This window comes from Microcaecilia unicolor, chromosome 5 (genome assembly GCF_901765095.1).
Source record: "Microcaecilia unicolor chromosome 5, aMicUni1.1, whole genome shotgun sequence".
NCBI classification, from domain to species: domain Eukaryota; kingdom Metazoa; phylum Chordata; class Amphibia; order Gymnophiona; family Siphonopidae; genus Microcaecilia; species Microcaecilia unicolor.
Window position 1 is genome coordinate 79944482 of NC_044035.1, and position 22982 is coordinate 79967463.

The 22982-nt window shown below is 43.2% G+C and overlaps 1 protein-coding gene across 3 annotated transcripts; it reads right to left on the minus strand.

Annotated features, from left to right (window-relative positions):
• Nucleotides 1-377: 377 nt before the first annotated feature.
• Nucleotides 378-21869, minus strand: RBP4 (retinol binding protein 4). Of its 3 annotated transcripts, XM_030203039.1 has the most exons (7): nucleotides 21579-21690; nucleotides 21231-21380; nucleotides 20986-21122; nucleotides 20404-20510; nucleotides 19706-19918; nucleotides 10907-10934; nucleotides 378-390 (listed from the first exon to the last, which is right to left on the minus strand). In XM_030203039.1, the coding sequence occupies exons 2-6, from the start codon at nucleotides 21345-21347 to the stop codon at nucleotides 10912-10914; spliced, it is 597 nt and encodes a 198-aa protein (XP_030058899.1). In that variant the 5' UTR covers nucleotides 21348-21380; nucleotides 21579-21690; the 3' UTR covers nucleotides 378-390; nucleotides 10907-10911. The 3 variants fall into 3 exon arrangements, with proteins under 3 accessions (XP_030058899.1, XP_030058898.1, XP_030058896.1); XM_030203038.1 differs by lacking the exons at nucleotides 378-390; nucleotides 21579-21690 and adding an exon at nucleotides 21715-21869 and having other exon boundaries at nucleotides 10565-10934; XM_030203036.1 differs by lacking the exon at nucleotides 378-390 and having other exon boundaries at nucleotides 10565-10934.
• Between the last annotated feature and the right edge of the window lie 1113 nt (nucleotides 21870-22982).

Consider the following 22982-nt stretch of genomic DNA (forward strand, 5'->3'; position numbering starts at 1 on the left):
ATCTCTTTTGCAACCTCACTATCAGGATACTCTATCTTCCCTGTTATGGTGATATCTTTGAAAGATACCTTATCCCGAACCATGCTCTTTTGAGCGACTGTCGGCCTTCCCCCCATTTCTAGTTTAAAAGCTGCTCTATCTCCTTCTTAAACGCCGATGCCAGCAGCCTGGTCCCACTCTGGTTAAGATGGAGCCCATCCTTTCGGAATAGGCTCCCCCTTCCCCAGAATGTTGCCCAGTTCCTAACAAATCTAAAGCCCTCCTCCCTGCACCATCGTCTCATCCACGCATTGAGACTCTGGAGCTCTGCCTGTCTCTTGGGCCCTGCGCGTGGCACAGGTAGCATTTCAGAAAATGCTACCCTGGAGGATCTGGATTTCAGCTTTCTACCTAAGAGCCTAAATTTTGCTTCCAGAACCTCTCTCCCACATTTTCCTATGTCATTGGTATCCACATGTACCAAGACAGCGGACTCCTCCCCAGCACTATCTAGAATCCTATCTAGGTGACACGTGAGGTCCGCCACCTTCGCACCAGGCAGGCAAGTCACCAGGCGATCCTCACGTCCACCAGCCACCCAGCTATCTATATGCCTAATGATCGAATCACCAAGTACAACAGCTGTCCTAACCTTTCCCTCCCGGGCAACATTTGGAGATATATCCTCGGTGCGAAAGGATAATACATCCCCTGGTGGGCAGGTCCTGGCTACAGGAGTACTTCCTACTTCACCAGGGTGATGCTCTCCTTCTAGGAGACCTCCCTCCTCCAAGGTAGCACAGGGGCTACCTGACTGGAGGTGGGACTTCTCTACAACATCCCTGTAGGTCTCCTCTATGTACCTCTCTGTCTCCCTCAGCTCCATCAAGTCTGCTACTCTAGCCTCAAGGGAACGGACACGTTCTCTGAGAGCTAGGAGCTCTTTGCATCGGGCACACACATATGACACCTCACCAATTGGGAGATAATCATACATGTGACACCCAATGCAAAAGACTGGATAGCACCCCTCTCGCTGCTGGACTGCTGACTCCATCTTAGTGTTTTTTGAGTTTTTCCGTAATTTAAAACTTGCTAAAGTATTAAGGATATCAGCCTATCACTAACTTACAGTTCCTCCTTTAAACCCCAATCTTCAAATTCCGAAAGCACAAGCAAAATTTGTTCACTTACCAGAGAAATATCCTCTTCTCCCAGAACTTATTAGAAGGAAAGCTTTCGCGCGCCTAATGGCGCGCGGCACCTTGAGCAGAGGCCCCGAGTGGATCGGAATGGACCTGGGAGTCACTCCGGCGAAGGCTCCGAGGATATGCAGATGAGCTGCAAGTCCTCCACGGCACCTGAGAAGGCAACCGGTGGGAGAGCTGGGCACCTCTCAACCAAGAAAAGGCTTACCAGGGGTTAGGCCGAAGCCAGCATTCCTCCCCCTGAGGGTCACCTGATCCTGGCTAAGAAGTACCTATGCGGAAACAGGAAGTTGCATCAGAGGAAAGGGTGTGGGGCCAGCATGAGCAGTGTGTATTAGTTGTTGCTCACTGCCAGTGAAAATCTGCTATATAAAAGGTATGCATGGGGGGGGAGGGGAATGTTTGAGAGACCATATGGTATGCAGGTGAGAGAGGGAGAGACCAAATCACTTGTGGGACAAGGTGGAGTTCTGCCCAACCATCTTGGGCCCAGGTCCACCCAAAACTGGGTGTTTGGCTACACCCCTGTTTGTTACTGATTACAAAAATACAGCTTAAATGTTACTCACTACAAGTAAAAGGTATTGCAAAAAAATATAACTCGTTACAAGTAAAATTACTGCCAATTGTACTTAAGTACAAGTACTTTGTTATTACCCATCTCTGCATATCTCCCACTACACACACTCATCACAGCCCATCTCCACATTCTAACAACCTCCATACATATTCCTGCCTGCATCCTACAAACAAACACACATCACCCAGACAACATCTACCACCATATGCACACAAATTCCCTTCAATACCCCCACAGAGAGACACACACATACCACTAAAAAAACTACACATGTTCCTTATCCTCAAACACATACTTCCCACACATGCACCCTCAGCCCCAACCTCCCATGCAAGCACATACACACCCCTCCCTACCCCCATGCATTCCCCACCACACCTACCTTACATGCACACCACAGATGTATTCACATACACCATGCATCCTAAAAGTATCTCCACCACAAACCACTTCATATTCACACTTTGTACAAATCTATGTTGGAAAGCATTCTCAAAGTCATGTCTCTGCATGCTTTACTGACTAATCTTCATTCTTCAAAGTCACAAGAGTTTCACGGGAGACAATCTGGCTGTGCATTCTTATGGGACAAATGTAAGGTATAGTTCAGATCTTTAAAGTTTTTATACTAATTTTCCCTGTAGATGATTTTATAATATCTGTCCCAGCCATGCAGCTTAGCTTAGGTGATAATTATTTTGCATTACTAGACAAACCAAAAATTTTGAATGAATAAAGCCATCAGTTTTAAAGAAAAGGAGACTGTTAATAATATGTTTTTATTTAATTCCTAATTGGATTCTGGTGTGCAAAGGTTTTGAATACACCTCACATTTGGTCATTCCTATCACACTAAAGGGTCTGTTTACTAAGTCGTGCTGCATTGCCGACACAGCCCATTCAAAGTGAATGGGCTGTGTTGGCACTAGTGCACAGCCAGCTGCGCTACTGGCTTAGCAAACCGCAGCGTAAATCTAAGTAATTTGGTTGTTGATGTGCTCACCTTCCTGAGATCACCCAGAGGCAGTCTACTGACACCTGTGAGATATTCAGAAAGATTAGCTAATTAATAGGAATGTTTAGAAGCAAAACATTTTTGGTTGCTTTTATGTTTAGTTTTTTATTTTAGTTTTTCTTTAATTTTCCTGATATTTGAATGTTTTTATTTCAGTTTATTTAATTATTTTATTAAATTAAATTATTAAATGTATTTAATTATTTAATATAATTGTAGCATGCACTAGAACAGGGATGTCCAACCTTGGCCCTTGCCAGGATAAGGTTTGAGGATTTCCTCAATGACTATGCCTGAGATCTATTTGCATACAATGGACGCAGTGCATGCAAACTGATCTCAAGCATATTCATTGGGGAAATCCTGAAAACCCGACTGGATTGTGGCCCTCAAGGATTGAGGTTTGACAACCCTGCTTTAGAACTTTTTAATGCATACAGATCTATTTAACATATGTTAATTCATAGGTTAACGTGTGTTAAATGGATTTTGCATGCATACAGGTTTTTAGGGCATGCTGATGGATTTGATATACTACCTTTCTGCAGTACATCCAAAAAGGTTTATACACTATATACAGGTACTTTCTCTGTCCCCAGTGGGTTCACAGTCTACATCGCTAGTGAGTAATGGAAAAAATTGCCACCTGACTATTTACTGCTGAAGCCCTTACCACCTCCTATTTAGTATACAGTGAGGGCTCTGGCAGTAACCCAGCTGTAATTGGGCAGCATGCAGCGCTGCCTGATTATTGCTGGGCACACCCCTCCCCCCCCCCCCCCCCCCCCGGCGCTAGAAAATAAAAAAGTATTTTCTAGTGCAGGAAATGGTGCACAAACTACTACCATGCTCCTGGGCAAGCCCAGCAGTAGGGCTGATTTGCCATGCACCAAGCTGGCAGTAACCCAACTGCCCTTTGATAAAAGAGCTCCTAAATCAGTTATGGTTCCTTTGATTGCTCTGTTAGTTTGTAATAACTGTATCCCAGTAGCAACCCTCTGGGGTGGTGGTAGCTCCCTTCAGCAGTCCAAAACAAAGTCCTTCCAGACAACACAGCTTTTAGTTCAAACCCAGTTTATTCCCCCTCCTCCACAAAACTCAGTTCAAAGGGGGGTAATGTTCCATTCAGTTCTAAACATAGCAAAAAGAAAAACTCTCAATTTAAATCCAAGTTCTCCCAGTTCCAACCTCCTGGGCAGTGGCGTTCATGGCCTGGATGGCACCCGGGGCGGAGCGCCGATATGCCCCCCCCCCCGCTAGATGACACCTTCCCCCCCCTCCGGTGAAATGACACCCCCCCTCCGGGTGCACGGCGCTGGGGGGGGTGCCGTGGCGCGCGCCTGCTCCTCCGAGTTCGCTAAACTTCGTTCGCTGCAGCTCCCTCTGCCCTGGAACAGGAAGTAACCTGTTCCGGGGCAGAGGGAGCTGCAGCGAACGAACGAAGTTTAGCGAACTCGGAGGAGCAGGCGCGCGCCTCGGCACCCCCCAGCGCCGTGCACCCGGGGCCGACTGCCCCCACCCCCTTGGTATGCCACTGCTCCTGGGTTTCAGTTTTAAAAGTCTTTCCGCTTGGGTGGTTGCAGAATGGCAGTACACCTCCCACAACACAGCTACTTGACTCCTGTGACCACCCACTGCCTTCAATCCTTGCAACTCTGCCCCAGAGTACAATTACAGTCCATATCAATCGGTTCCTCCAAACCTGGTGAGCTGGGCCCTCCTGACTCTCCTTCCTCCAAGCACTCCATTAACTCTGCTTCTCTGCTAGTTTGTTGGTTAGTGCCTTCCCCTTCCTCCCAGGTGGGAGGAATCTTGTACTGATTTCTGACCCAAGGGAATTGAGCTTTGTCATCCCGCCTCCCCCTTCTGGCCCTTGTCTGCCATAGCAGCTGCTCTTTCCAGTCCTTACCTCCCTCCCTTCTACGGGGTGCCCCTACCAGGTTTTGGAACCTACCACCCCGATTCCTTCTCTCAGGGTCTTGTGGGGAATGTAGTCTGGCCCCATACCTCCTCCTAGCCTACTTAGACCCTCCAACCTCCTTACAACTTGGATAATACTTCTAGAGCTAATATTCTTCAGACATACACACACTGCTCTACTCACTCTTGCTTTTCAGACATATGCATTGAGCTAAGTGGGTTTTTTTATGCACTTTATGTCCTTTAAGTTTTGTGGCACACAGTGGATTTAGCATACTTCTTAAAATACTTAAAAATATATATTTTTCCACATTAAGGGAGGAGGTTGGGCTGAGACCGATGATTGATTTATGGTGAGTCTCTGAGTACCGTCAGCAATTGTGCTGGAATTTCACCTGTCTCTCCTTCCATTCATTGTTTTACATCCTACACTCTGTAAGAGTAGACCCACAATATATATCATTATTGGATACAAATGTAACAAATAAATAATCATTGAGCTGAATATTTTAACACCATTTTTCTGAACTCCTTTAACATTTACTGTTTGCCTGGTTAATGTGGCTGTGCTTGGTTGATTAGAGTGTATTTGGATAGTACGACTATACAGATAGCCAGCAGTATTTAGCTGCTATCAATATAACTGAGTGGTTAAAGTTAGGACAGCAAAAAAGCTGTCTTAATGTAAACTGCTCTTCTGTATGGATAGCGGCTTAGCATTGTTGGCTGTCTATGCAGTGCTGTATTCACATATTCATGAGAGAACACTGCCACTCCTGCAGATAACATCACTGAATGTATGTGAATAATTTAAATACTGTGGCCAGGGTTGGAAAAAAAAACCCCATCAGCCTCTGTGTTTAAATTCAGTCTGAAAGCACAAAATATATACCAGTATCTTCCTGCTTTTTTACGTTTAAAACTTATTCAGAATGCTAAAGTGTCTTACATAAACCATTATAGCATGGAAGGGTCTTTTACTGTATAACTTAATTAACAGTCTTGAATTTTCTTTAGTGAGGCTTGGCTGTGTTTCACACTCCCTGATTAAGGGGCCCTTTTGCCGAGGCGTGCTGAAAAATGGGCTGCGCTAGTGTAGGCATGTGTTTTGGGTGCACGCAGATCCATTTTTCAAGGCGCCTGTAAAAAAAGGCCTTTTTAAAATGTTTGTCGAAAATGGACTTGTGGCAAAATAAAAATTGGCGTGCGTCCATTTTGGGTCTGAGACCTTACCACCAGCCATTGACTTAGTAGTAACATCTCACACGTTAACTGTGCGGTAATCATCTACATGCATAGAGTGACGATTACTGCCCAGTTTCTGCTGCGCGCCAGAAAATAAAATTTATTTTCCGGTGCATGTAGCATACTCGCATCAAAAATGAAATTACCACAAGGGCCACATGGGAGCTGGATGGTAACTCAAAATTGACACACATTGGGAACATGTAGGCGCCTAAGTGGCTTAGTAAAAGGGCCCCTTTGTTTTCTTGTTTTTGTTTTTTCACATTTTTACAGGCAACTTATGACTGTCATTTTCATGTTCTATATCAGAATGACATAAATAAGATTTCCTGAAGTTATGTGGAGACTGAGGAAGAAATGAGAATTAGCTCAAACATGAAAGAGCAGCAAATTTTGCTCATTAAGGCCAACAACCAAGCTGTAGCTGGTACCATTTTATTGGATTAACAATATGTCTTTGACAAGCTTTCAAGACTTATCTTCATTTCATCAGGTCAGTGAAGAAATCATACAGTTAAACTTGGTTTATTGTACAAAGTCATCTAGGTTTTAGCTTGTGGTGAGGAGATAGACAGAGGTGAGGAGACACTAACACTTTACAAAGCAGAAAACTGCATCTAAAGGGTCATTTTCACAAAAGAGAGGAAGCTTATCCAAGTGAACTTATACGACAATCACAATTCTTTGCTTATAAAGGCATTCTTCAGGGCTGATCTTGTGTTATAGTACTTTGTCCATGATGATCATCTGTATGAAGCTACGGTCACCTCAGTGGCGTTCATGAACCTGCAGCTGTGGTCACTTCAGGGCTAAATTCTCTAAAGGCACTAACATTTACATACTAATTACACATAAACATAAATGCTATTCTATAAATACATGCATATCTTACATAGCATATTTTCTATAGGTAGGTGTCCGCATGGGCAGAATCTGGGTGGACCATGGATGGGACTCACACATGTATTTTACAGAATCTCCAGCATTTAGGGACAAACACATCAATTCTATGGCTGTGTGACTAACTTACGTGTGCATATCTACCCAGTTAACGCAACCAATGCATGATACACAAAGACTTTTTCAAAGGAAGGGAAGCTGTAGAACTAGGGGACACAGTATGGAACTGCAAAGGGATAGATTCAGGAGCCCCATCTTCTCTTCCTGGAGAAGACAGTGAAGACCAAGCCAGTGATTCAATTCAGTAAGTTATGGGACAAACACAATATTAGATGCTTTGACTTTAAACAGATGTGAAATGACTTTCTGTACTTCTAAGAAGACCTGGGGGGGGGGGGGGGGGCGGGCAGAATAACCTGCATGGAGCAGCAGCAGTTTCTATTCTCAGCAAAAAAAATGGGGGCCACCTACAATGAGCAGCAGTTACTACCCTAACCATCTTACTAAGCAAACCAGATGGGCTATTTTGGTCTTTATCTGCTACCATCTTTTGGATTACTGTGTTAATTTATCTATTTTTTTTCAACAGTTGTATTGTATATATTAAATAATACAACAAGCAAAAGCAGAAATTAACCTCAAACAGCGGCACATTTCAAAAATACATGATTAAACAAATTATTAATATCTAGCCTACATCACAGAGAGAAAAAAAAAGAAATAAATCAATAATAAAGATATAAAATAATCAAAAAGAGATAAAACCCTCTTCACATCATTTGCACTATAATAAATTAACCCCTTTCTATTCAGAGTCTTATTGCTTAGAGTGGTCAGAGCCAAGACCCTAGACTTCAATGAAAGAAAAGCTTTCCTTTGAACCTGTGTCACCCGAGAGATATCAGGAAACAATTGCACTCTAGCTCTAGTAAGTTCTCAATTCCAAACTTCTATTTTTATCTGTAGAAAATGTCACCAATAAAGTGGCTCTGGTTGCAATATTATCAGTTGAGTCTTCAAGAAATTCCGTCAAATTTAGGCTTTGCTGAACTAAAGTGCCAGCAACAGCAACTAAAGAGCCACGAACAATAGATTTAACAGGAATGTAATTATAATTAGAAATAATCAATAAATCCACTTCAGTGAGAAGCAAAACCTCTTTGAAATATTTTCTGAGAAGAATTTCTGCAGATAGTAGATGAGAACAAGGAAAATTTAAGACACACAAGTTTCTAGATCTGTCTGCATTCTCCAGCACCTCCAATTTTAAATGAATAATATGTGAATTGTTAATAGCTGAAGAATAAACTGCTTGAAGAGTAGAAACTCGTGAATCCAATTTAGTAATTAGTTTCTGTAGGATTTTTAAATTAACATCCACATTATTAAACTTTGACATAGCATCCTTAGAAAAAGAACAAACTTGAGCAATACTTCCCCGAAAGAACCCTCGAAAACACAAATTGCCTGCCATAAATCTTGCAAGGAAGCATTCTGCTTTCCCATGTCCAAAACTGCCATACCAGCAGCAATATCAATAGGATTCAAAGCAGAAGAAAAATTTAAAAGGTCTGAGCAGCTAAATGCCTCCATCTTTGAAGGATTAAGAGAATCAGATAATGATGCATTAGGAGGGGGGAGGGGTCCTAATGGCTGGACTAAGCAAAACGTCCTCTACAGAGGCAATTCCTCCAGAGGAAGTAGATGGTAACCCTCCTGGAAGCACATGTTTGTCATGGGACCCACAATAACTGAAACAGTAGGAATAGTACCTTTAGTCTTGATTTTTCGCTTACCCATGGAAATCCTCAGCCAGAAATTAAGATCAAGGAGAAAAAAAAGAAGAAAGTATATAACTTCTGCAGTGCTCCTAAGGGGCTCCCAAGGGGTGTGGCATGCCCCTTTGGACATAGCACTTAGGCCTTGCCTTGTGGCTGCATGTCACAGTGTCGCTGGATGTTACAGGGCACCAAGCCCCCAAACCGATGTCAGGCAGCAGGGGCAGCCACAGCAGTGCCTGCAAGCAGGCTCCCGAGGTTGGGCTTAATGACAACAGCCTCTCTGCATCGGATCCTCCTCTCTCTCTACTGTGTTATTTTAACTGTGCCCATCAGCATGTGGCTGTGATTACATCATAGAGTTCCATTGAATTAATCAGTGTACAGCTTTTCTCACATCGTGGAGGTGGTGTGCTTCTACATAGTATGGGGTAGTTATTCCAGCTTGTGTAACTTCACCTTAAATCTTATATGAAACAACCCTTTTAGCCTTTGACCAGCACGGAAGATGAGCATTGTTCTGGAAGTATATACTAGGGCAATGTTTCTCAACCCAGTCCTCGAGGTGCACCCAGCCACTTGGCTTTTCAGGATATTCACAATGAATATGCATGACGCATGAGAACAATTTCCATGCTGAGGAGGCAGTGCATGCAAATCTATCTCATCCGTATTCATTGTGGATATCCTGAAGACCTGACTGGCTGGGTATGCCTTGAGGCGTGGGATGACAAGCACTGTCATAGAGAAATATGGTGAAGTAAATAATAATCGGGAAAATAACCTTGCCCCTAATGAAGAGTCATACCTATTTTGTTATACAGTAATTATGCAGATGAAATAAAGCATGCACTTTCATGAAGTGAAGATTGATGTGCCTTTTGGCCCAAATTGGAGGTCCCCTGGAGCTCATGCCCAGTGGGCCAGGCTCAGTGCTAAAACATTTTATTTATTTGTGACATTTATATCCCACATTATCCCAAACAAGTTTGAGTTCAATGTGGCTTACAATAAACAGTATAGGATACATAACAAAGAATAATGCATAAGAACTTCCTTTCCCTTATGTCCTGCCCCTTCCCAAATTCAATGGCTGGCTCACTGACCTGTCTACTGTTCCCTGTGCCCCGGCATCCTGATTCATTCCAATGGATCCAAAGTGTGATGGGTCAAGCATAATCACCACTTGCTTCTGCCCTGTAGGAAGCTGTCTTCAAAATGTTGCTGACTCATAATGGTAGTTTTGAAGTACTATTGCTATGGGTCAGATCACCAAATACAGGCATATGCCCTTATTTGGCAATCTGATCCCTAATGGTGATGTCATGAGAATAATGCTAGGGATCAGCTGGAGCCATTTTGAAGCTGGCAACCTATGGGACAGGAGCAAATGGAGATCACTCCTGCCCCCATCACCCTCAGATGCCTTGGAGTGAGTTGGGGGACAGGGGAAGGGGATGGAGGTGGTAATAGGGATGGGAAGGCAGACAAGCGGGCCTGCCCTGTCACTTTGGATAGGTTCAGGGCTTCAGGCAGGGGGTAAAGTTTTAAAATATTTTAGCTCTGTGTTGGGACTGGGAAGGGGTGTGTCAGGTTCACTGGGCAATCGGAGTTGAGGGACCTCAAATTTGTTAAAGTTCCTCATACATAGCCACAGCCTGGAAGTCTTGAAGTTCCTGGCTGGGGTGACATATGAGAATTTCCTTGTGAGGTTTAGTTAAGGATGTAAATGAGCGAAGAGCTCATTTGCATCTCCTAGCTAAGTGTTGCAGAAATAGGTACTAACCAGCAAACATATTGACCAGTTAGTGTAAAAACCCATAAATTATACATGATATAATCCTACATCTGCTGAAACGAATTAAATTCTTTATTTAATGGTCACCTAGCTTCTTGCTTCTCTGAACACTTTTAAAGAGTAAGATGTAGAAGACATCGATATGTGCATGATGAATATTTATTGAGAAATAACCACAGAATTGGGTGAGAGGGTGTTAGAGGGAAAGTGTGTGTCTTCTACAAACCATTAGACAGAGTAACATCATATAAGGATGCATTTATTACTGAATACAAGTAGGCATTCTCAAAGGCTGCCTAGTTTAAAATAAGATAGCAACAATATTTTTTAACACTGTAAAAATCTTCTTTTTCTGATCTCATTTCATTCAAAATTCATTGGCTTACTAATATAAATATACTGTAATAATCCATGACACTAGCTTAAAGATTTCTAATAAAGTACTTAGTCAAGTAATACAACTTTTGAATACGCCTTGAATACACCTTCTAGTTGCTTTCATCGCAGAAGCCTAAAACATACAAAAAATGAAAGAAATGTTATTGCATTTGGAAAAATAAATATAATACCACAGCTTAAAAATCTCTCCAGTTTTTCTTAAATAATTGTATTATTATTTTTAACACCATATCTTGCAGCTCCTTGAGGTTCCAAATTCAAAACTTTTGAAACAAATAAAATTGCTTAAAAATCCAAATTATTCTACGTGGTGATTCATCTTTTTAATAGTATTCATAAATGTATTACATAAGTACGTAAGTATTGCCATACTGGGAAGACCAAAGGTCCATCAAGCCCAGCATCCTGTTTCAACAGTGGCCAATCCAGGTCACAAATACCTGGCAAGATTCCAAAAAAGTACAAAACATTCTATACTGCTAATCCCAGAAATAGTGGATTCTCCCCAAGTCCATTTAATGATGGTCTATGGACTTTTTCTTTAGGAAGCTGTCCAAATCTTTTTTAAACTCCGCTAAGCTAACCGCCTTTACCACATTCTCTGGCAATGAATTCCAGAGTTTAATTACACGTTGAGTGAAGAAATATTTTCTCTGATTCGTTTTAAATGTACTATATTGTAGCTTCATCGCATGCCCCCTATTCCTAGTATTTTTGGAAAGCGTAAACAGACGCTTCACATCTACCCATTCCATTCCACTTAGTACTTAGATGAGTGGCTATACAGAACATACTGTTTTGGATCTTGCAAGGTACTTGTAACCTGGATTGGCCGCTGTTGGAAACAAGATGCTGGGCTTGATGGACCTTCGGTCTATCCCAGTATGGCAACACTTATGTTCTTATGTTCTTAACAGTCAGAAATACAGAACATATTTATGGAAGGAATTTTGTGGAAGGGTTGGATTATATGATCTTTCCCATGGTTGTGGAAGACCATGGATCTGGAGAGTAGCTAACCTGTTGTACACTGACTTACGTGAATCTTTTCATAAAGGTGGCTAATAAATCTCTATAAATAAATAAATACCATAAATAAACTTAGAGGGGTAGTTACTAAAGTGTGTTAAGGGAATAATGTTGATTATTTTTTGCCATTTAACATGGCTTAAAAGCAAAGGAACACAGTTATCAATGAGGGCTACCGCTAAGACATGTTATTTTACCATGCTATTTAATACAGGACCCAATTTATGTGATGAGACCTAGGGGTCCTTTTTTACTAAGGTGTGCTAATGGATTTAGCACACACTAACGATTAGTGTGTGCTAAATGATAAGAAGCCCACTATATTCCTATGGGTGTCTTATCATTTAGCAAGTGCTAATCATTAGTGTGCGCTAAATCTGTTAGCGCACCTTAGTAAAAGGACCTCTTAGTTACTAATAACTGGGGTCAACAGTAAAATAACACATCTTAACGGTAGTCCTTGTTGATAATATTCCCCCCAAAATGTGAGTTCTTCGCCCTTAACCCATGTTTAGGCAGCACAATATAAGCAAATAGTGAGATACAAAACATGCAAAGCACATCATTATTATGCAAATTGAGTAATATAGCCTGTGTTAATTTTACAAGCTGCATTATTTCTGGAAAAATAATACCTGCTTTCAACTGGCGTTATTTTCCCTCCCTGGGAACACCAGGCTGGTAACATGTAGCCTAAAGCTCCTTTGGAGCCATCTTAAAGGGGCAATGGCCTATTAATAATCCACCCATCCTCAGATCCCCTCAACAAATCCTCCCCATCAAACACAGCTCACAACCGGAATACTCCCAGTCGGACACCCCTCAATTGAATTCCCCTCCTGATTCTTGGTCTCCTCATCAGACACCCTCTTAATTGACCTTCTCAAATCCAGACACTCCCTCTGAATCAGAACACTCATTTGGCACCCCCTATTGCTCCCTCAGCATCTACCATTGTCTCTCTGGTATCTAGTGGTGGAACAGTAGTGATCCCCAGTCACTTCTGCCCCTTCAGCTCCTGGGATCAAAATGGCACATCCCCAGCAGTAGTCTTGCTATACCTCTGCTGAGGGTCAAACTGCTAAATAAAGATTATTTCTGGGGGTCAAGAGATGCAATTTTGATCCTGAGAGATAAAGGTCAGGTGCAACTGTGGATTGCACCTGCCCCTGCCTCTAAACACCAGGGAAACACATGGAAGATTCTGAATGGAACAATAAGGAGTGGGGCACCTGATTGGAAGAGTGTCCAGATTTGAGGGAGTGTTTGGTTTGGGCGTCTGATGGAGGCACCCTGAAGCAGGATAGGGGGTATTCCAGTTTGGGGGTGACTGATGAGGAATATGGAACTGGGGGAGGGGTATTCCAGTTGGAGGTGACTGATGGGGGGGGTCTTTAGAAAGGATCGGGGTGGGCAAGATCATTAATAGTTCATCAGCCCCTTTAAAAGATAGCAGGCCTAACTTAGGATCCACTGTCTTTTCATTACTGTAGCCAGGAACAGACAATATTTCCATCTGCAGCAAAGCAAAAATAAAATTTACTGTGTATGTGTATTACTAACCTGCAGTAATGAAGTGAGAATGGTAAAGGAGGGTGGTTGTCTATGTGATATATTTAGATTTATATGCAGTGCTTGAAAATCATCTAGTGACTTCCACAGTAAACTTTGAAGTGGTAAAATGTGTTGTGTTTCTACAGCTTAGTAAATAACCTTCTTAGATATCAAGTAAAGTCCGTACGTATTTTGTAGATAATTTTCAGAAAGAAACTGTTGACATTGCAAAGTATCTGTGTACATAATGCTCACATATTTTGCACCTGAATTTTGTGGAGGTGTCCAGTCAGAGTCAAGGGAGTGTTAATGACATCTGAAAATACAAATGTACCTGTATTCTTTACTTCACCATACTAACCCCCCTATACTACCACCCCTCTCTCTCCCCAAAGAATGCCTGTTTATAACCTAACTAAATATACAAGTGCAGTGTTATCCCGTGTGTACTTTCAAGCTGATGGAGAAGGATAGTTTTCAGCCAGGACAATATACCCAAGTAACAACTATTATCCAAGGTAAATGGCTTTGAAAATTGCCCTGAAAAAATAAAATCTCATGAACCAGGTCCTAGAACAAAATATTTGTACAATTAGCCCTAAAAGTCTTCAATTTTATCATTTTATAAAGGCCTGAAAGTAAATAAAACATCCCATGTAAACTATTAAGCTCCTCATTCAAACAGCTACAGCACTCATGGGCAAATGTTTCTTTCCCCTGTGGCTCACATCTGTCAGTACATTCTACTGTTTGTATGCTAAATTATTCAGGAATGGAAGAAAACCAGAGCAAGATGAGCTGGATTAATGGGTCTTCATCCTCCATCATTTACTAGTTTGCTTGGTTACTATCAGGGGAATTTTCGAAAGAGAAGGGCGCCCATCTTCCGACACAAATTGGGAGATGGGCATCCTTCTCTCAGGGGTGCCCAAAAGCCGATTCTGCTTTCCATCGCAGGGACGACCAAAGTTCACAGGGGCGTATCGGCACCATACCGAAGGCGGGACTGGGGCGTGATTAAGAGATGGGCATCCTCGGCCGATAATGGAAAAAAGAAGGGCGTCCCTGATGAGCATTTGGACGACTTTACTTGGTCCATTTTTTTTCAAGACCAAGCCTAGAAAAGGTGCCCGAACTGACCAGATGACTCCCCCAGTGGTCACCAACCCCCTCCCACTCATAAAAATGTTTTTTTTTAAACATTTTTTGCCAGCCTGTATGGCAGCCTCAAATGTCATACCCAGCTCCATCACAGCAGTATGTAGGTCCCTGGAGCAGTTTTTAGTGGGTGCACTGCACTTCAGGCAGGCGGACCCAGGCCCATCCCCCCCACCTGTTACACTTGTGCTGGTAAATGTGAGCCCTTCAAAACCCACCCGAAACCCAATATACCCACATGTAAGTGCCCTCCTTCACCCCTTAGGGCTATGGTAGTGGTGTACAGTTGTGGGGAGTGGGTTTTAGGGGGGGTTGGGAGGCTCAGCACACAAGGTAAGGGAGCTATGTACCTGGGAGCAATTTCTGAAGTCCACTGCAGTGCCCCCTAGGGTGCCCGGTTGGTGTCCCGGCATGTGAGGGGGACCAGTGCACTACGAATGCTGGCACCTCCTATGACCAAAGGGCTTGCATTTGGTCGTTTTTGCGATGGGCGTCCTCAGTTTCCATTATGGCCAAAAACCAGATGCCACATGGGTCTCTGTGGTACCCCCCTCCAGTCACATGGGTCTCCACACCCCCACCCCCACATGGGACTCCCTTTCCCTGCAGCCTCCTCCTCTCACACCAGCACACCTCTGCCTTCTTTCCTGCAGGTCCAGAATCGCTGCTGCTTCCTTCACTTTCCCCCGCCGCCACTGCAGTGCTTGCACCTTACATTTTTGGGCCATCCATGATTCACACAGGCACTCTGGGGCCTTCCCAGTCTGCTGCGTCTGGCTCTCTCTGATGCAACTTCCTGTTGCAAGGGCTGGACGTGACAGAGGGAAGATCCTGTAGTGCCTATGTGAATCGCGGATGGCCCAAAAATGTAAGCTGCAAGCACTGCAGCAGCGGTGGGGAAGAATCAGGAAGCGGCGGATGCTGGACCTGCAGGAGGAGAAAGTAGGGAGTGATGTGCCACAGCACCCCTGAGAGTTCGCTGCAGCACACCAGAGTACCACAGGGCACAGTTTTCTGAAGTAGGGTGTAAGAAACAGAGAGGTTGAGAGGGTTTTTCTCAAACTAATGGAAACTCTGATGCTCATCTATTGGGAACTGTAGAGGGCTTCAAGGAGAATATGATAAAGCAGGCCTGAACAGAGCACTGGATCAGCTGAATGCAGGACAACAAGACAAGATGGATCACGAGGCAGTGGAAGCAGAGCTGGGAACCCAGATTAAACTATATTAGGCCTAAGCCAAGCAAATGTTTGTGGACCCCTCCCACAGATCCCCTACTTTGATCAACCAGCCCCCAAACAGAATCACATTCATTCTTTCTGCCCCCACCAAGAACTTTGTTCATAACTTTCCCCTAGGCCATCACATTTCATTTCTCCAGAAGTCTCATGGGTTGTGAGTGAGTACAGGGACTATGCAAGCATGTGTTTCCAATGAAGTGGCCTAATGGTTAGAATAGAGGGCTGAGGGCATATGGAAAGTACTTGATGAATGCATCTAAATGAAGGATCTGTTCCATTTATTTTAAAGACATACAATAATATTTCTCTTCTCCTTCAGCGTCTCCATTGGCTTCCAATTGAATTTAGAATAAAATTTAAGATTCTTACACTTATTCACAAAGCCTTATACACAGCCACCCCCTTGTATCCAGCCTCTTTAGTTATTCCGTATACTCTGACATGCACCCTTCGTTCTTTAAATGATAATAGATTGCTTATTCCCCCTTCCTGTAAAGCCAGATGAGAATGTACAAGAAATTCAGCATTTTACTATCTGGCACCAGCTCTTTGGAACTCTTCCCCAATCAATCCACCTGGAGAGATCCTATGCTTTATTTTGCTCATATTTAAAATGATATTTCTTTCAAGTAGCATTCAATACACTGATTTTTGGCACTGTACGCTGCTGCTGGTTTCTGCGATGGAAGTTTTATGGAGTTCACATATTATATAGCACTCATTTATTGCTTTTTATAGAATATTTATTATTAATTATTGGTATGAATGATTAGTATATCTGATCTATCTAATTAGAGTGCTTGACTGATTTTATTCTTTTGTTTGGCTGTGGATGTAATCTGTCATAATTTTATGAAGTTCCTTTCATTATAGAATTTTAATATATTGTAAACTGTTCTTGATTTGCACCGCAACAAGACACAGCATAGGAAAAGTAATAAACAATACACGATTTTAAATTCTATTGTATCAGTACACTGAATATCTTCTTAGCCATTCTGGTAGCGGTCAGGGGTTTGTTTTTCATGTTTTAATGTCATTTTTCAGAAAGTTAGTAGAAATTATTGGAACTTAAACAGACCCAAACACACATTCATGCCGCCCCCCCCCCCATTTGGGCCACTGCCCTGCCCCCTTACCTTCCTCGGTCTGTCCTCTCCTGCGTCTGTGTGCCGGAACCTGGATGATTGTATTGGCTCGGTAGCCCAGGTCACCCGGGTTGTCGTGTTGGTGCAGTCATCCGAGTCCCGGCACACAGGAGCTGCAGGAGACAGACAGACCTGGAAGCAGGAAGAAGCTTGCCAGTGATGCCCCCCCCCCCCCTCCCTTGGAAGCCGGACCTGGAGAAATTTTCCTTCCCCCTTTTGGCGGCCCTGAATGACCACCTAAACTTCCGGAAATCACTAAAAAACAACCTGTTTAAAAAGGCATACCCTACCGATCCAACTTAAATGCCTAATCTCTGCAACACAACCAAACTAAAGCACGTAATGGACATAACACAACTCTTCCGTTCTCCGATTCCCCAATGTGGCTGTGCCACATGAACTTAATCTTACAACATCACCCTGTATTTGCTCACACCGGAGCCTGCAAAGGCCTCTCAGGTACATGTAAGTCACATTGAGCCTACAAATAGGTGGGAAAATATGGGATACAAATGTAACAAATAAATAAATAGTGGGCTGAGAACCAGGGAAGCCAGGCAAGTCATTTTCACACTCCACTGCCTCTGGCACAGACCTGAGATGCCACAGATGGATTACCTCAAAGAGTGAGACAGTGAGATTTATGGGTGATGTCTCTGAGGCATATATCTGGGCAGCGTTAAGTGTAAAAAAACAAAGGCTTCATAAATGGAAAACAAAAGAAAATGATATTTAGCTTTCTTTGGTTCCTCTGAGAAGATATAGTGAAGGTAATATTAGGACTGTTTTAAAAGAATTTGTTCAGAGAGCTAAAGAGTTACTTAGGTAAATTCCTCTGGCTGAAAACATTTTTTATTTTTTTTTATTTTTGTTACATTTGTACCCTGCGCGAAATTTCCCACTCATGGCAGGCTCAATGCGGCTTACATGGGGCAATGGAGGGTTAAGTGACTTGCCCAGAGTCACAAGGAGCTGCCTGTGCCTGAAGTGGGCTTTGGTCCTGGGGAACTGAGGAACTGAGTTCGATTTCCACTTCAGGCACAGGCAGCTCCTTGTGACTCTGGGCAAGTCACTTAACCCTCCATTGCCCCATGTAAGCCGCATTGAGCCTGCCATGAGTGGGAAAGCGCAGGGTACAAATGTAACAAAAATAAAAAAAAATAAAAAATGTTTTCAGCCAGAGGAATTTACCTAAGTAACTCTTTAGCTCTCTGAACAAATTCTTTCCCTCCATTTAGTAAGTTTTCAGGTACATTTTTACCATTGGACTTCTCCATTCCAATTCAAAATTTTAAAGGAAAACTCTATTAAGATGATACTATCCTCACCAGAGAGAAACAGAGAAAAATACATAGAAGGTTACCTGTGTATATTACTCCTTATGAATTCACTTTGGTACAATGCAAGTATTGACATGAACATTCACAGTGAATCTAAGAGATTATGATCATCTCCAACATGTCGCTATGGCTGAGGTTCATTCCTGTCATGATATTTGTAAAACATTGGAGCCATTGGCTGGGGAGATACAGATGCATGCACTTTCACTTTTCAGACACATGGACCCATGCACTCTGAATCTGTAGACACAGATACACACTCACTATGCACTACACAGTCTTGCTGTTCAGACATATACATATACACACACACACTTCCGACATACTCTCTCTCAAATTCTTCAGGAACACACACACACACACACACACACACTCTTGAGACACACACACCAACTCTCTGATATTTCAGGCACGCACAAACACTCTTCAGACACACTCTCTCTCTCACACTCTTCAGACATATACACTATGCACTACACACTCTTGCTCTTCAGATATACACATAGACACACACACACACACACACACACATTGTGTTTTGCTGCTGCCTGCTGTTCATGTTTATTTACTAAATGCCTTTCCCAACTCTGCCTTTCGTCATCTAAGGCTCTTACGGTTGCTGCCAGTTCTTTCCCTTAACCTGTAGCAGCCACCTCCTAACTCATGCCCATTCCTATCCCTTCTCAGCAACCCCCATCTAGGACACTTGCTGGCTTTCAAAATCATTCCAGTGCCCCTTCCAGAGCTTAGTCCCACCTCATACACAAGCCTCACTTTTACAGCCAGGATCTTCCTCCCAGCTCACTCCCTTCCTTCCTATGATTAGAGCTACCTTCCACCACCAGCATCTTCCCACTAGATGAATCCTACCCAGGCAGGACAGGGACACTAAAGCAAGGGGGAGAACTGGAGAGTTAAAGGTAGAAATCTAAACTCTGAAAAATGTCCAGATACCTTAACTAGCCTTTTAAAAAATGGTTAAAGTAAAAAAAAAAAAAAAGCCATACAGTTGGCACCCTTAGCTTCTGCGGTCCAGAGCACATCTGACAGGTCCCCCTAAACATTTCTGCCCTAGGCATGTGCCTAGTTTGCCTGTGTCTTAACCTGACCCTTAGATATAATTGAGAGAGAGAATCTTTTTTTTTTTAGCATTGTCAGCAGACTGATACAGTTATACATCACAGGTAAGGAAAGTAAAAGAAGCATTTTTTTCTGCATAAACAGTCAAGCGTGTATGACTGACTGTTGGAAGATGGCCTTAGAATTAAGCAGTGTAAGCTGAGGCAAGTGGACAGGCCAAGTAGGACAAATGTTCTTTGGATATTGGCATCTACTATAATGCTACGGTATGTTCCTTCCTCCAAGTCTTGACATTGAAACCAAAAATGCTACAGAGAAATTTTGAGCCCTTACCATTATGGACTACAAGTCTGTATTTTCTTTCCAAGCACAGCTCTTCCTGTTTCTTTCTGACAATTTTTTGTGTTTCTGGAGTCAAACCGTTAGGATCACGGGAGAACACAAAAGAATAGCTGTCTTTACAAGTCCCATCAGCACTGACTTTACGACAGCTGAAGTGAACTGCGTAAGTGTCATAATCTGTATCCACTACCCAGTGTTCATCCTCTGGAAAGCAAAGGAAAAATGCAATAAAAATAGAAATTCAGTTTTGTTGAAAATTTGTGCAATAGATCAATTATAGGATCATGTTTTAGTTAGATAAAAACCTAACCTAACTAGTTTGAAAACACCAAAATCATACTAAGAAAGTCATCTAACTTGGGCAGGGGTGTGCTGGTAAATTGTTAACAGGGGGCTCTCTCTTGCCAGCAAAGTAAATGAGAATTCAGGAGGGGCCCAAGCCCACATTTTGGGATCCATTTGTTAAAGTAGCCATGGAGAACCGGCTCCAAAATTCTTAAAAACTTAACAAATGACTCTCGAGAGCCTGTGAGAGCCTGCTCCAGCACACCACTGAACTTGGGGCTTGATTCACTTGATTCTGTGTCTCTGGGGGGGGGGGGGGGGGGGGGGAGAAATGCTTTGTAAATCAGACCTTTTGTCTGAAAAGTCCTCAGTCTCTTCAAGTAACCATTAGAGATCTTTCTTACCTCCACTTTCAAAAAAGGATAAAACACCAAAATACTCCATCCTGAACTTAGCAGGGTCTTCAGTGTCTCGAAATCTGCCCACCATGTTAGCACAAAGCTCCCAATTGCTGCATTAAAAAAATATATCACAAAATCAACAAAACTCCGCTTGACTTTGTTTCCGGCTAAGTCCCCTACAAGAACCCAAAGTATTAAATGAACAAAGCAGTAGAAATATGACAGCAAATAAAGACCATATGGCCTATCTAGTCTGTCCATCCATACCATCTACAATCCCTTCCTCTCCCTTAGAGATCTTATGTGCTTGTCCCATGCTTGCTTGAATTCAGATAAAGTCCTCGTCTCCACCACCTCCACTGGGAAGCTGTTTCATACATCCACCATCTTTTCCATAAAGACTCTGTCCCTTTTGAGCTTCATCCTGTGCCCCTTGGTTCCAGAGCTTCCTTTCAATTGAAAGCAGCCTACCTCCTTGCATTTTTAGACGCCATGTAGGCATTTGAATATCTGTATTATATCTCCCCACTCCCACTTGTCTTCTAATGGAGGACTCTACACCAAATGCAAAGATACATTACTAACTTGAAAATGATGACTCTCCCTTTCGCCGTTGCACCCATAGAGCCATCTGGTTTCACGTCAAACTGGGCAACAATATTATCCAAGAGGAAAATTCCCTCAGGATCTTTCTTGGCAACTGCATACCATGTCCCCGCATACTAGAACATATGACAGAAAGCAAAGATTAATGCTGTTCAAAAGTTGCATCAGTTACTGTGATAGAATAAAGCATCTCACATGCCCTGTATGCAGTTTTAGTCACTCACGCGGTGGCGATCAAAATTTTGCTTGACTTTGAAGCTGCTCACTCGACAGTCTCTCTCCGCTAGGCAGCTACTCAGGAAGCCCAAGGCAATCAGCAACCCAAAAGATTTTACATCCATCTTGCACGCCACAGGATCCAGTCCTCAGAGGATCTGCCAAAAGTCAATGAACAATCCCACAATAAATAAATAAAATTAATAAAAACAACTAACAGCAGAAACACTGTAGCATCTGAATAAGAAGCCAAGGTAGTTGAGAAGATGTAGAAAGTTTCTCTAAACTGTCCTTCTCAGAAGTCATCTAGCTAACAGAGAGGTAGTGTTTTAACTTTTTCAGACAGGTCTGCTTACAGATAAAAGGAGGCACAGTTATTCCCCAGTCCCTAGCCACTTCCAAATACAAACAGCACTGCAGGGCAAGGTCTGAAAGCTTTTTAAAGAGCACTAAACGGTCATTCTTTCGTAACCTCTCTGAAAAGGTAAAGACCTAAGTTTAAGACTGGAATGTGAGTGGATCCAGCTGGCAGAAGCTTATTCTGGGAACCTTGAAATAACAGCAGATTTCGCCCTTTAACCCAGACTCCCATCTGTCATAAAAGCCAGGCACAGCAGCCTAAAGGAACCACTGTTTCTGCAGAATGGGGAAAGCAGATGAAAACAGTGAGGCACATTCAGCTGCACTGAGCCAAAATATATATTCATAGCTCCTGAAAGGGCAGAGAGGGTTGGGGAGAGCAACTACAGAGAGGGCTGGGGAAGGTAATTGCACGCTGTGTGGCCTGGATACAGACCAGAGGCTGACACAAGCCTGAGTTAGAGAGAGTGGCTTGAGGCCAGTTAATTCTAAAGAAGCATGGTGCGTTTAAGAAAACCATGCTGAGATTTTAGGCTGTAAGCTGGTCAGTAATGTAATCAGCATCTTAAGCTGTAAGCTGGTCAGTAATGTCATCAGCGTTTGAATAGGGATCCCACTGCTTTCTACTATGCTCTGAGGAATGGCCAGTCAAGTAATGCATGTTTACTTCAGTAGTCCAAAGAGTTGCAGTTCTGAAACAAGAAGTCTTTTCAGCAGGGGCAGACTGACCCTTGGAACAACAGGGTACTGCCTAAGAGCCCACGCCAGTAGGGGGCTCACTCTCTCCTAGCCTCTATCTAGTGTAATCACTTTTGATAGGTGGTTAGGAGCCCATGACCCCTATTGGCCAGGGTCCCAGATCCCTGTCAGTTCGCCCCTGCTTTTCAGCCTTTGTCATTTGCAGATAGTGACACCAGAGGCATAGCCAAGACAGAGCAACAGTTTGCCTCAGACCCACCTATTTTAGGGTACCTTGTGAGAAGCTCAGCAGAACATGCCAGTGGTCTATAGAATAAGAAAGGAAGCTGACCCAGATGCTAGGCGGTCAGCCACACAAACAGGCGGTAGCGGCCCAGCATAGCTAGAGTAGGGGTGGAGGGCTGACAGGTACTAGAAGGAGGAAAGGGAGAGGGGGCTTGGGTTAGAAGGAAAGGTTTGTAGGTAAAGGTAGACAGGATAGAATAGGTGTAGCAGAACGGGAGGCCGGATAAGTTAGAGGGGGGAGGGTTGGGAGGTATGTAATAGGAAGTGAGGTCCTAGGGGCAGAGAGAGTGGGTGGCCATGGGAGGCAGCAAGAATGGTGTTTGCAAAGATGCAATCACCATTTTGCTGGCTGCTCCAGCAGGCTCACTGCTCCAGAGGGCCTGCTCTCTGTTATGCTGCACAGTGACAATCTGGTA